This window comes from Perca fluviatilis, chromosome 9 (genome assembly GCF_010015445.1).
Source record: "Perca fluviatilis chromosome 9, GENO_Pfluv_1.0, whole genome shotgun sequence".
NCBI lineage: Eukaryota > Metazoa > Chordata > Actinopteri > Perciformes > Percidae > Perca > Perca fluviatilis.
In genome coordinates, this window is record NC_053120.1 from 4,300,614 (window position 1) to 4,316,054 (window position 15,441).

At 41.2% G+C, this 15,441-nt stretch overlaps 1 protein-coding gene across 7 annotated transcripts in view; it reads left to right on the plus strand.

The window, feature by feature from the left end:
* Positions 1–12,902, plus strand: part of LOC120565391 — a 28,761-nt gene extending 15,859 nt beyond the window's left edge. Inside the window, exons 1-7 of one of the 7 annotated variants that reach the window (XM_039811198.1) lie at positions 1,010–1,467; positions 1,868–1,879; positions 4,367–4,623; positions 5,776–5,799; positions 9,032–9,064; positions 10,093–10,189; positions 12,730–12,902. In XM_039811198.1, the coding sequence (XP_039667132.1) occupies positions 1,878–1,879; positions 4,367–4,623; positions 5,776–5,799; positions 9,032–9,064; positions 10,093–10,189; positions 12,730–12,790 (474 nt within the window). In that variant the 5' untranslated portion in view covers positions 1,010–1,467; positions 1,868–1,877 and the 3' untranslated portion in view covers positions 12,791–12,902. The other 6 variants (XM_039811199.1, XM_039811194.1, XM_039811200.1 and 3 more) reach the window with 6 other exon arrangements.
* The last annotated feature ends 2,539 nt before the right edge of the window (positions 12,903–15,441 follow it).

Sequence of the window (15,441 nt, forward strand, 5' to 3'; positions counted from 1 at the left end):
GTATGTTTTTTAAAACGTATAACCAGAAACATCTAGGCTACTTTGGACCCAAGGCACCAGGAAACAAACACAGGTGCCAGCTTTACAAACAACACGTTCAAGAGCCTACACTGTTACAAGGAAAAAGAGAAGTGTGAGCAATGCAGATATGAGTCATATCTGCATTGATGAGATTGCTGATCTACCCACTCTGCTTGCTTTGTGAATATTAGTTTAATACATTGTTATGTCATATTATGCTTTTTAGCTTTTCCCCTTTCCTTTATTGTGTTGTATATCTTTTTTTGTGCATGTTGTAGGTTTACAAAGTGAAAAAACCCAAAGTCCCCCCCAAAGGGACTTACCATCTCCAACAGAAAACACTGTTCACACACTGCTCCAAACAGCTCTACTGTAGTCCAGCCTTTACTTCAGAGACAAACGTGGGTCACTTTGTAACACATGTTATAATGGTCGCCTAGCTGCTAGCATGGCACGCCCTCATACTCTGCTTCTGACTGGCTAGTAGTCCTTACCTAGGTACTGTCAGGACACGCCCTCATACTCTGCTTCTGACTGGCTAGTAGTCCTTACCTAGGTACTGTCAGGGCACGCCCTCATACTCTGCTTCTGACTGGCTAGTAGTCCTTACCTAGGTACTGTCAGGGCACGCCCTCATACTCTGCTTCTGACTGGCTAGTAGTCCTTACCTAGGTACTGAGCATGTGCGACTCCCAACAAAGATGGAACAGAAGTGAGAGGTCTCACTCTGTAGCTAAAACAGAGAGCTCAACACACAGGGTGAAAAGAGGAGCTGCAGCAATGTGCAGTACAAAAAAATATGGTGTTTTTTTGAAAATTAAACCATGTACATCTATTCTGGTACAGCCTCTAAATATAATTATGAACCTGAAGATGAGCATAATATGTGGTGTTTAAACATTTTGTTATAGGCTAACCTATACAAATATTCTTCACAAGCAGAATCAGCATTTTTTAACAGAGCGTCACTCGCTTTGGAAATGTCAAGTTCAAGCTGCTCTTCCTCCCCAACCAGCCTGCTCGTCTCTCACTGAAAATGAATGATAGGCGCGTCCATCGCTCCCCGTCTGAAAAGACCTCTAGTCGGAGCGGAGCTGTGGGCGATGTTTGTGGGGAAAAGACTTCATCAGTTACCGGACAGAAAGTGGATATTTTGGGGAAAATGTGGACCTGTAACGTCACGTCTCCTCGCTGCTGCTGCTGCCGGTTTGAGACGTTTCCGAGCGGATTATTGAGACCGAACTGAAGTCAGAGAAACAGAACCAGTCGTTGTCATCTCTTAATATCTAGTTTTTGGAACAGCTGCCGGTGTTTTCTGTCTGCTATGTGATTATTTTATTAACGGACTTTGGTGAGTAGGCTAGCCTATGAGATGCTTTCCGATATGGCGGTGTTTGACGGGGCGTTCGGATCATTTCCGCATACTGAGGCCGGAGATAGAGAGAGGTGAGGCGGACACAAACATATAGGAAGCAGCCTCTACCTCCAGCTCATCCCTAGACAGCATACAGGACAGCAACATAGAGTAGGCTACACAGTAATAAGAATGAATGGTAGGCTAATATTATAGACAGATTATGATTAAGATTATACAGTCAGAACTACATTGAGTATTTTGGATATTCAGTGATTTTGATGGGAACATATATAGGCTTCCACTCTGAAACTTGAAATAGGCTGCAGGAATCCCATCAGGACAGCATGGGCATGCATGTCCATCTTTCTACCCCGCCCTCTTGAAATATTTCACTGTATGTCACTGTGACGTTACCTGGGCTATAAATGCCCCCATATCTGGGTTTTCACTGTGTTTCTGGTTTTGCCCTCTTACCAACAACACGTAAAGCTGAACATCCATGTGAGTAAAAATGTATTCTTACATTATGCTACATTTATGTATCCTATCTGACGCTTTGTCCACATTTAACTTTGTGGATAAAACACATTGCAATAATAATAATAATAATAATAATAATAATACTAATAATAATAATGCAGTTATTAGCTATAGCCTGCATAAACTTCAGTAAACCTTCCAAAGTTCTCCGTTTAGAAACATGTTTTTATTTGAGTTTATTGGCCAGTAGTGTATTCTGACCAGATTAGTTTTCAGTCTGAGAGTGAGAGTTTCTGTATCATATCAGACTGTGGTGTGGTTTAGCGATTGCTGAGCCATTCAAAGTGCACGATCAGCGGTCACGCCCGCCGATAGGGGGGGACAAACGGGTCTGTTGTCCCGGGCCCACAGTAGGGGCGGGGCCCAGAACTGGGCCCTCATTAAATTATGGAAGAATTAAAAATCTTTTTTTTAAATAGGCCTATTTGTGGAAAAAAATATGTAGCATAATATTTGTTTTCTTCCTAATTGTCCTGGAAATGGTGGTCAAGAACCCCCCCACCCCCAACATAAAAATGGTTTGGCCTCTGATCAAAATTTGATATTGTCACTTGATTTGAAGTTCAGTACGCTCAAAATGTCCGGTCAGCACAAGTCCGCAGCTCGGAAAAGGAAAGAAAAGAGAAGAAGAAAATAGAGGCCTTAGAGATTTTCTAAACAAATATTTAAAAAAAGGTGGTGACGGTGAAGCTGGAACTGTCAACGTAGAGCAAGGTAAGAAACAGCGCAGCCAACGTTTACGAGCCTTGTAAGGTAACAGGCCAGCTCTCATGTTAACGTCCATTAGCTCGTATAAAAGCCTGACACAACACGTTAACTTTGACAGAAACAGTTGAGTTTGGTAGCTCCATCAGTAAGGATGAGACAGAGAGAGATCCAGCTGCAGTCAGGTGACAGAGAGAGTGATGCGGGAGGGACAGAGTCAGGCTACCGGTGAGAGAGAAGAGAGAGAGATAGAGAGAGAGTGATGCGGGGGGGCTCGCTGCCCTGTCGGAGAGTCTGAGCAGGATGGATCAGAGACTGATTACACACTTAATTTCAGTGAGAGGTGTGAGGAGAGGAAGAGCAAGGGAAAAAGAGAGATCTGGCCGCGAGGGGGCATCTAAGATCTCGTCCCGGGCCCAGGCAAGACTGTCAGCTGGCCTGTCAGCGGTGGTTGAATGGCGAGTGATGCCATGTAGTGTCGAGCTGTGTGTCCGGGTACCACTCGACTCTCTAAACGCTGAAACGTAGGCTTTAGCTGTTCTTTTGTTATTTCTTGCGACAGAAAGCCATCTCAGATTAACAGTGGAGGATGTGCGTTGTTGAACACGTTGTAAAACCTCGTGTTTGTGATGCTGTGATGGGAACATGTCTAGACGCTAACCTGAGGAGCTTATTGAACATCATGCATTTCATACACCACTTCTTAAGTCCAACTTTCAAGTTATTAATTTTCACTAAATATGCCCAACAATTACAGAAAAGCACCAGTTGGGAGTTGGATTCTTAGATCTCAGGCTTTCTGACGTAATGTTTAAAAATGTTGTTTTTAACTGCTTTAAATGTTTCATTTCTTATACCGCACTGCAACTTTTATTGTCGTATTTTATCCGTTTTTAATTCTTTTTAAATCGTTTTTATGTAAAGCGCTTTGAAATGCCTTGTTGCTAAAATGTGCTATAGCTGCCTTGCCTTTCTCAAGAAATATGCATGAGAGGTTGTGTGATATAATTTGAGTATATTTTTCTCAAACCTGTAACCGCAAGACATGGATGAGTAATTCAACTTCACCGGGGCCTCTGCCGCGTGTGTGTGTGTGTGTGTGTGTGTGTGTGTGTGTGTGTGTGCGCGTGTGTCTGTGTGTGTGCGTGTGTGTGTTCTATCAGTGTTGCAAGTTCCTAGTAGCTGGAAAGTTTCCACTGTCTGCAGGTTGTGAGAGTAAGCAGAGAAAAACATGCTAATGCCACAACATTATAGATAAACCAAACCAGGAAGTGTAGAACGAAAAACAACTGGTATGCAGTGGTACGTCAGTGACACAACGCCGGCATACCATAGTAAGCAATACTCACTAAGTGATTTATCACAGTAAACCTGCAGCAGCACACCAAAAGACCAACAGTGGCAAACCACTATCAACACATTCCTCCAGAACAGAAGTCACACACCTTCAGACACCTTTTGATCTCTGCACTTTCATCTGTAAAACACAGCTGAGTGTGTGCTGTGTAAAACATGGCTGAGTGTGTGCTGTGTAAAACATGGCTGAGTGTGTGCTGTGTAAAACATGGCTGAGTGTGTGCTGTGTAAAACATGGCTGAGTGTGTGCTGTGTAAAAGACATTTTAAGATGCAGTGTGTTTATTTGTGGGGGTCATTCTGTCGCCGTCTGATACAGACAGATCTGTTGAATTAAAAGCACACTTTAGATGACTTTTCTCTTTCTCCTGTCCCCTGTTTTTCTCAGGATGGACTGCTACAGTTCAGATGACATAAATGCAATGAAGGCCACCCTGGTCTTTGATGACAACAATGATGATGGGAATCTGTGGACCAGGACCAGCCAGGACGCCCCCCTCCCCCTCTGTTCCTCCTCCCATCCTCCTGACTCCAGCTGCCTGGTCTGTACCAACCAGACGGTCTTCGTGGTGTGCCGTAACCTAACCAAAGGGGTCAAAGTGATGATGGAGGCTGGAACAGACCAGGTCCTCCTCTCAAAGTCTGGTAAGAATCTCACAGATATCTCCACCCTGATACAGTCTGAGTCCACTGAGGCTATACTACATCTACATCTACAACTACATCTACAACTACATCTACATCTACAACTACATCTACAACTACATCTACAACTACATCTACATCTACAACTACATCTACAACTACATCTACATCTACATCTATATCTACATCTACATCTACATCTACATCTACAACTACATTACTGCTTTTTGGTTTAAAAAAAACAAATATCTTTTGCTAATTTATCCCTCATGCCCACACTACTGCAGCGTTTTTAAGCTCCTAAACAAATAACATTAACATATATAAACTGGACCAGCAGACCCTGTGTCTCTGTATGAGACCAGTGGAGGATATCAGAAGTCTCTTTCCCGGTGCTGGCTGAGCGTTACTGAGCAGCCTCCAACTGAGCTTGAAGACGTAGATGTGACGTGAGCAACCTGTCTGAAAGTGTGAAGTCTTCTGGTAGCTGTGCCGAGAGAAATCTCAATCATTCCCAATCTTACAGAGACGGAGAGCGTAGGTATATGTAAGGAGATAACATAGGCACAGGCTAATTACTGATCACTAACATGCTAGTTAACATTAGTCATTAAACCTAAACAGCTAATGGAAGTCCAAACTGCCTGTGAGCTTCTCCTGTACTATACGGTAATTCCTCTACTGTGTGACAGTAAGTCTCGTGGTTATGACCCAATCGTTCGCCTATTGTTATAAAAGCGTCTGCTACGGAGCCATAACGTGAGGTACAAGGTAATGGAGCCTTTTATACATAGTCGTGTTTCTTTAGAAATAAACAACGGACAAATAGAGTCTTTAAACTCTTCAGATGTAAAGTTATTCGCTGTCAAAGTGGCGCCAAAATGAATGTGAGTCAATGGGATGCTAACGGGAGGTGATGGCTTGGTAGCATCAAAATGGCGCCATGGGAGCTACAGGTTGTTGACAGACGCTTACCCCCTAAACAAATACATCTGGAAACACTGCTGTCCCCGTTTTGGTTGGGAAACTGTTTTGTAGTCTGGACGGACACTAATGGAGACATTTGGTGAAGTATTTTTACTCCATCCAAGTTATCTTGCACGGTAAAAACAGTCCCGATGAAGACTAACCATGAGCTCTGTTTTCTTCCAGAATGCCCTGACCCTCCCTCTGACGGTAAGTGTCCTTTACTGCTTTACTCTTTCTATCCAGTAATATAAATCAGGGTCCAGATGTGTTCAACTCTGTGTAGATAGGTCAGTGCAACGCTTATCAGTTCAGTTTTCTAAGCACAAACGGACATTTGGAAAAACAGAAAAAGGGGTTCAAATATCCAATTTTTAATTTTTTTTTTCCACCTTGAGAAATAAAAAAATTGGATCTTAAACTGTTTTTCCAATTTTCAGTTTTTTTATTCAGAGGATCAGAAACTGAGAAAATTACTAAATTGCGTCTGAGCTCCAATTATTCATAATACTGCGATGATATTCTCTCCCTCTACTTTGCGGAATATGCAGGTCATTAACTGCATATGGACCAAAAAAAAAAATAAAAACTGATAGACTTTGAGGTCAGAGGTGCAACTGATGGTTTGGAGTGTGTGTGTGTGTGTGTCTGTGTGTGTGGGGGGGGCATAGCTAGGGGGAATGAGGGAGGGAATACCACGGCAGTATTATGAATAATTGGAGCCCAGACGCAATTTTGTAATTTTCTCAATTTCTGATCCTCTGAATTTTTTTATTCAGAGGATCAGAAATTGAGAAAATTACAAAATTGCGTCTGGGCTCCAGAAAATAGGAAAAATCCAATTTTTTAATTTGTCGAGGTGAAAAAAAAAATGAAAAATTGGATATTTGTCCGTTTGTGCTTAGAAAATTGAACTGATAAGCGTTACACTGACCTAGATGCACGACTGAAACTGTTCACGCACACAGTCAGCAGACGCATTCTTCTGTTAGATTTATAAAGAGGCACGTACGACTAATTTTTGTTTTTATAAATCTCAGTTAGGGCTGCACAATTAATCGCAATCGTATCCAAATTGCAGGGGGGGGGGGGCGCAATATTTGTTAAAGGCAAAATATGTGTCAATCCGTTCTGAATGAAGTATTGTGGAGCTGCAGAGACGTCCCGTACTACACATCCTGTCCTACAGACTACAGAAAAACATCTTTGTTTGGTATAGATCCTCGCAAAAATCACACTATAATCATTTTCATTTCTTTTCAATGTTAATAATTTTCAATGAAAATGAGAATAATGATACAAAAACGATCATTCCCTCCAATATCGTGAATCCAATCGCAATATCAATCAAAATAATCGCAATTAGATATTTTCCTCATATCGTGCAGCCCTAATCTCAGTCATTCGCTACGTTTACAAGCTGTCAATTTTTGGGTTATGGTCGGGTTAAGGTCACTATTTGGGTTTCTGAAACATTCGTAATAACCCGTTTACATGCGTGAGCAGAGAGAGTTACTCCTGTATACATGGAATTTGTAATCAATTGGCAATATCCCGACGTAAACGACAACGCACAGTTAGCGTCTGGACGTAGCCTACGGACAACCTTAAGACGCCATAACTTTTGGGTCACCTTCTTATAAATCTCACATCTCTCGGTACTTTCTGCCGTCAACAAAAGACATTATATTCATGGTTTTCACCACACTAATAAAGAAATTGGTTTCCTCCTCGCTCCAAAAGTGTGGTGCTGTGCGCTGCGTTCACGCGTTTCTACCGCTACTTCTTGTTTACTCCTCGGTATACCGCGCACAGGTTTTCTGCATTGACATATATATATATAACTATATTATTATAGTATATAATTATTATTATAACTATGTTTTCTGGCGCATACAAGAAGTTCCTCTACTCAAAAAGACAGAGACCCCTTTACGCGATAGAACATGCGGCAGAACACAAATCAATGTTCCTTTTGATGGGATATGCCAATACATGGCTTTACATGACCAAAATTTCGGGTTAGAAAAGGGTAACCCAGGTAACATATCTGGTTTTGCCGGTGTTTACATGGCGTCCGCGGCAACCGGGTTATTACTAATATCCGTTTTGAACGGGTTATTGGCTGCATGTAAACGTAGTCATTGTAGAACAGAGGTCTGGACCATGCATGATTCCATGCTAGTGAGCCAACCTGTGTCCAACCCAGGTCTTCTGCATCACGAGTGATCCATGTCGTCACACTGTCGGTAACCTCATAAGTTAAAAAGGGAAGAGAAAGAAGAGAAGAAGAGAGAAAGAGAGGAGGAGAGAGGGGAGAGAGAGAGAAAGAGAGAGAGAAAGAGAGAGAGAGAGAGAGAGAGAGAGAGAGAGAGAGAGAGAGAAGGAAAGAGAGAGAGAGAGAGAGAGAGAGAGAAAGAGAGAGAGAGAGAGAGAGAGAGAAAGAGAAACAGAGAAAGAGAGAGAAAGAAAGAGAGAGACAGAGAGAAAATGAAAGAGAGAAAGAAAGAGAAACAGAAAGAGAAACAGAGAGAGAGAGAGAGAGAGAGAGAGATAGAGGGGTGCGCTCATGAAAGTTAAAAAATTTAGAGACCAACAACCCCTTTAAAATTCCCTGATGGGTATTTTTACGAAATATATACATATTTTAATGGGAGGGAATTACATATCGTCTATTTGTCGGCTTCTTGAGTCGTGTGTCGCCAATGCGCACATCGGTTTGAATTATGTTTTTATATTTTTTATTTGCTCTCACGATGGCTTCCCACTGCCAGGGTTGCAACTGAAATAAAAGGCTAAAGCAACGACAGTTTATGGAAAGCCCAAGTGTAATTATGGTCAGATCTTGGTCCTGACTGATGGGGAAGTGATATTAATAAGAGTTGTGATTCACGCATCTACAGCGTCAGCGCCAGCTTTCCTTCCTGTTTTAGGAAGCAGCGACTGTATTGTGTTTTCCCTGTAAAACCGTGTCTGTGTTCTTCATATTTATGTAGAATTATAATTTGCTCTTCTTATATAAAACATGCGGCTCTGGTAGATGTTTGCGATTGGTCGTGCTGTCCAAACCCCGCCTCTTTTATGTGAACGTGCGCCCCGCTGGATTGGGAAACCCTGGGTTGACTCAACTAGTTGATAACCAGCGTCGTGACACTGGTTATGTTAGGGTTAGGGAAGCCGGATAACTGAAAGAGATCCAGGCCATGTTGATCTTGATTCGTAGTACAGGCCTCTGGGCGCACATGCACAATATCTTTTGCTACGTTTGCACCACTCCGATGTTTCCGAGCCCCTAAACCGGAGACATTTGGAAACACTGCTGCCCCCGTTTTGGTTTGGAAACTCTCGGGTTGTGACAAAAATGTTTTTACTCCATCCAAGTGTTCTTGCACGATAAAAACAGTCCCGATGAAGTCTAACCATGAGCTCTGTTTTATCCCAGAATGCCCAGAATGCCCTGACCCTCCCTCTGTCGGTAAGTGTCCTTTACTGCTCTACTCTTTCTCTCTGATAGTACAAACCTCTGGCTCCATGTCATTTTACACAAACCACAAAGTGAGACATCAACAGAGCGCTGTGGGGACTAAAAAGTTAACCCAATCAGTGACAGCGACAACCAGATGTGTACTGTACTTAAAGTAGAATTTTCACGTATGTATACTTTATTACGTTATTTATATTTCTGGAAACTTTTACTTTTACTCCACTACATTTCCGCTAAGCATCTTCGTTACTCGTTTACTTGCAAGAAATGTTTTTTTGCACGTTGGAGTGAAAGTTTCTTTAAAAAAATAAATAAGAAATTTAAATTCTGTTTTGAATTTGATGTTCAAGAAGGATGTTGAAGCCCTGACTATTATGCTTTACTATGAGGAAGCCACAATAAAGTTCAGAATCAAAGTTTTTATTTACTTTTACTTCTAATAATAAGTACATTTAATATTAGAAAATTACTTTTGATACTTAAGTACAGTAAATATCGGATACTTTAAGATTTTTACACAAGTAATATTCTAAAAGGAGACTTTAACTTCTACCAAAGTCATTTTCTGGTAAGATACTTGTACTTTTACTCAAGTATTGCTTTCAAGTACTTTATAGAAGACTGACTACAACCTCAACAAACAGCTTTTACCACAATGCCCCCATATCTCATGTCATCATCTCACCGTCAGATTTCTCTAGAAAACTGTGTGTAGGCTGGTCTGATTACAGGTTACAGGTTCACATTGGTATGTGTCAGAAAGATGTGCACGTAGTGTACACATCATGTAAACATCCAGCCCCAGGTGTGTTAGAGACCCCTCCCCCCTCTGGCAGGTAACTAACTAACTGACTAAAACTATTCATACTTTTATATTTTAGTTATTTTGTGGTTCTGCACGTCCATGTTTCATGTTGGATCCTTATATAATATTAGATTTTTGTGTCAGTTGTTTAAGAGTCAAACCATTTCCAGCTCTGTCCTCCTCGTGTCTCACTGCTGCTGTCTGTGTCTGACAGACGCTCCACAATCACTGCTGGCCGTTATCATCCCCTTCATCCTCCTCATCCTCATCATCGGGGGGGTTTTCTGTAGGAAACGCTGCAGGAAGAGAAGGTAGGTGTAGTTGTAGCGCTGCTGGTTTGCTGAGGTTGTTCCCAGTGGTGTAGTCTACGTGATACACAGGTATACCCAGTATACCCACTAAGAAAGCTGCAGGATTTCCATATAGCCACTTAAAAATGCCCAATGATACGTAACAACTAGGGCTGTCAGCATTAACGCGTTAATCGCGATGCGATTAAGGACCGAGCATAACGCGAAATTTTTTTTTAATCGCATGCCGGCATTTATTAATTTATTTTACACTTCACTCGGCTTTGCGTCGTGCCTTACAGGCTACTATTTGGACCCTTTGCCGCACCGTTACTTAGCATCAAGCTGCCATACTTCCTCCTGCTGCAGGCTGCAGGCACGATGGAGAAAGACAGCAGCAACACGATTCTGAATGGCGCTTTTAATTTTACAAAACTCCCAGACGGCTCGTTGACAAGTCGAAAGCTATATGCACATTGTGTAAAGTAGGGCTGTGCTCGATTGAAGAAATTCTTAGTCGACTAACACACATTCTATTGTATCAATTAATCGATTAGTTGATTTAAATCAACAGATCTGTAAATCTGAGTTTCTCTGCAAAGAGTCGGGCTAAAAGCACCACTTTAATTCTTGTGTTTACCAGAGATGTGCTCGTACGTTTCTTGGAAATAAGTCATTCAGCATGAAAACAGCCTCAGACATGACTAATGGACTAAAGACATCTAAGTTGACTGAGACCAAAATGACCGATTAGTCGACTAATCAACTAACAGGGAGCAGCCCTAGTGTAAAGCCAAATTAAAATACCAGGTTGAGGCTACCCACTAGCATGCTACCCACTCAGGCAAAGCAGTATTTTGGAGAGTGCTACTTGCCGACCTCTGGATGAAACCAAATCCCCAAAAAATTACTACAGCTCTTGTGGAAATGGGTGGCAACTAACTGCAGACCTGTCAGCATCGTAGAAGACTCGGGTCTCAAGACGTACTACGGTTGGCATGTTCTGACCCGTCTTATACATTGTCTCATTGCCGTCGATGGGGACGGTAGTTTCATGCATGGAACTGAACTGCTGCAAAGTGCAAATGCTGTCTCATTAACTGGTGATCACTGGACGTCAGTGAGTATTCAACATTATTTAGGAATTACTAAACACTATATTGACTCTGATAAGGATAGGGATTTTTAGTTTTTTAGTTAGGTACTTGGAGGAATCGTGCAATAATGACAAATTCACACATTTTTCTTTTGTTTACAGTAAATAAATAATCTTATTTATCTTAAAGTCAAGTTCATAAAGTAACTTTCCTTGCATTCATTTGATTCCCAATCAAGATACACTGGTAAGAATTGCTTTCCATTGTTAATATGTACTTAAAAACAGTTCTGAAATGCAAAATAATAGAATTTTTAATCATGTGATAAAATATGCGATTAATCGTGATTAACTATGGAAATTCAGGGATTAATCGCGATAAAAAAAATTAACCGTTTGACAGCCCTAGTAACAACATACTTTGCATTGTAATTTTGATATATTTGGAATTGTCATCTGTGTGTGTATAGGCTAAATAAAGATATTTCCACCGTAAATTGGTGCATTAAAGTTTATCTGAATACAGGAAATGAAGTCGTTGATGTCAAAACTTCCCTGGGGGAGGACACCCAGACCCCCTACTATGATATGGCCCCCCTAAAAGGCCGATTCTGTCCCATGTATACAGTATAAGCCCATACATAAACAGTACAGTATACCCACTACAATACGTTAGACTACACCACTGGTTGTTGGTGGCCTGAGTGGTGTAAAACAAAAATTTTGTTTTGAAAAATTTTTTCTCATCCTCTCATACTTCTCAAACATTTTTTAATTTATTAATTTAAAAAAAAAAATTTTAAAAACCACAATGTGTTGAAGAATTTAAAACAAAATAAAAAAAAAAAACAACTGTTTGGTTGAATTTGGTCAGCTCAGGATGGGTGTGTCTCAGTGAAATTTAATGAAACAAAATAATAATTCTTCTTTCAATCTTACCACGTTATCATACACGTAACCACGGTAAAAAAAAACTGTGACCCTGCTGTGCGCAACACAGCTGAAGCAGTAAGGCCACATTTAAATAAACTTTTCCACCCCCAGCGTCACACGCTGATTGCCAATTAAATGGCTCCAACAACAACTATGACAAAAGAACGTTGGGGAAAAAAAAAGACAAATGTTGGAAAAAGCTACAAAAACGCTGAAAAAAAGTGACCAAAAAAATCTGAAAAAAGGGACAAAAACCATAAAAAATATCGCCAAAGGTGACAAAAAAATTGTAAAAAAATTGACAAAAACATCATTAAAAAAAAACGCCAAAAAAGTGACAAACAAATGTGCATAAAATCGACAAAAAAGTGTTGAAATTTCAACCCAGAAAAAAACCAAGTTTCACGGTCGACGAGAAGACAACACAAGGGTTAATATAATAATATAATCATTGTTGTTGTTTCTTTGCTTGTCTTTTATCGCCATGGAAACACAAATGAACGTCAGCTGTGAGACTCTCCTTTGTTTACAGAAATAAACCACAGACTCACACAAAAGAAGAATCATCCACCATGACTGGTATGGCACCATGAAGGAAACTGAGATCTACCGACATTTTTAACTTTAACTTTCATTTTTAAAGTTTTAACCTGCACTGACTAAATCTTATGTACTGTAATAAAAGTGGATAAAAAGATCTATGAACTGTGAGGGTGATATTTTAATCTATATTCTCTTTTCTTTGACAAACCTCTTTAAACTTTTCCTTCAGTTACACCATCTACACGGCAGAGTCCCAGGATGACTTTGGATATGTCTTTTTATCCATAAATCAGAAAATACTGTCAACAGCCATACAAAAAAAGTCAGTTTTCTCCATGTTGTTATGAATAAGATGTTGTATGAATCAGGCTGTGAATGAGATCTGAACAAAGCCCTGTGTAGAAACCTTCAGAATATAGAGAGGAGGGAAAGTGTAAAGATTGGTTGATGTGAGAGCTGCAGAAGAGATTTCAGGACACTGAGACACTTGATGTGACGATAAGATCAGAAAACCTTTATTGTCTGTTATGAGAGACAGAAATGTGTCTTTGACAGGGCAGGCTCGAATGACACAAATATATATAAGAACATAAAGATAGATATAGAAACAGTGTGAAAACATTGACCGTACAAACATGCAAAGCGCAGAACCAGTGCCAGAAGAAATGTATGGCTGTTTAGTGTGGTGATGGCAGTGGGGATGGAGGATGTTTATGTGTTTTCCTTGCAACTGGGACTCTGTATCGTCGACCTGATGGCAGTAACTGAAAGGATTGGTGAAGGGGGGTGGGGGGCAGTGGCGGCTGCTTGTCTTTCACAGAGGGGAAGCACTAAGCCTATACATCATGTAATTGGCCATTTATCTATACGTAAATTCTGCCCTACCTTCCTTTTCAAGAAAATGCTCTGTGACCCTCTCTGTCGTACCAAGTAGGCGTCTTTCCCAGTGACTTGACCAGTGTCCTCTCACTGGCCAGCAGAGCTCGGCTGCTTAAACGGCCTTGGTCCATTGTGTTATGGTTGTAGGACTTGCGCCGCTTTAAACAGGAGAAGCTGCTTTCTACACCTGCAGATGTAGCTTCAATTGTTGCCACTAATGAGTACAGTTTGTAAAGCTGAGGCATTGCACTGTTCAAGTAACACCAAGTAATCACACAGCTTTCCCCCATTACCCTGCTAGTCCTGATCTGAATACAGGACTTGAAGTTCAGACCTCAAGTCTCCCTGAATCAACGTGATGGCCATAACTTTTCAGGACGCTTTGGAAGGCCTCCTCTGGAAACACTTGTCTAGTCTCTTCAACATTTTCCTGGATCGACTAATTCTAAGGACAGCATACTTTCCAAATTTGAAAAAACATGGAGGAATCTGCTTCAAGATGTTATCAAGAATGGTACAGATTTCTGTAGCGCTCTTGGGGATCCTTCAATTGGGTCAGATGGCGCTTTCTCATGGGCTCATCTCGTGGGTCTGATCAGGGGCGTAGCACAAAATTCTGGTCCTGTAGAAAGGCATTCTCTATGGGCCTCCTCCCCGCATCCACAGCTATTCATTCTAGCATCTTTTTGGGCCCTCACATGAGGGCCCTGGGTACTCAGTCCCCTTTTCCCCCCCTCTAGTCCGACGCATAAACAGCATAAACAGCTTGGAAAGCCCCCTCTGACCTCTTGTCTTTGACAAATGCAAGAAGAGACTCAATTCTTTTCTTGCAATAGAGAACCTCCATCGCCCTCTGCTGGACGATATCAAAGACTACATCAGTCTCAGAGAAGATTTGTCCATATGTGTACAACATATGAACCCACTGGGAGGGGGGGGGGTCCTGTGTGATTCTATCGCTTTCCGGCTACTGACCGAGTGTACAGTTCCTTTAGGGGGGTTTGGGTGGGAGCCAATTATCTTGTTGGTTTTATTATTCGTGCATGTTTAGTTTTGTGTTGGATGGGGGGGGGGCTGAGACGTTGAAAGTGAGTATGGATTCGTTGAGTGATCAGTAAACCACAGTTAAAAATGTCCCCGCTGACACTAAAAGCTCTAAGTTTCCTCAACAGGTGTAGGCGCTGCATGAGAAAAACAGGTTCATATTTCTATGAGAGTTTCCTATTTTGCTTTCAGGGAGTCTTACATACTGTAAACTGTCATATTAAGTGGAATCCAGCTAATTTGGCTGCTAAACTAAACAAGAAACTGCATTACCCGCAGAGATTGAGTGTGAATGCATCTCATAGCCTATGTCTTTGAAAAATTACCCCCATTAATTAGGTCACAAAAATTAAAATCCCCCCCAAAAGTCCCCGCTGACACTAAACGCTCTTAAGTTTCTGCAACAGGTGTAGGTGCTGCATGAGGGTACATCAGTGGTGGTGGTTCCAAAATAATTCCTTCGTTAATAATTTGTTACACAGAACTTCATCCTATTAAATATTAATCAAAAAGGATTCACACCTTCACAAAATCCAGACATTTAACACCCTATACAAAATCCACACGCCGTACCAAAAATCTACACTGCCTGACTTTAAGTCAGATCTTACAAAAAGGAAAGATGGGTTAAATACTGACAAGTTATAAGCTACTATTTGTCCTAGGTATCTGTGTTCAAACACACAACCCATTGGAGTCCAGATACAGAGATGGGAAGTAACAAGTACAAATACTTTTTCGGATATTTCTACTTTACTTTTACTATTTTTTGTGGCGA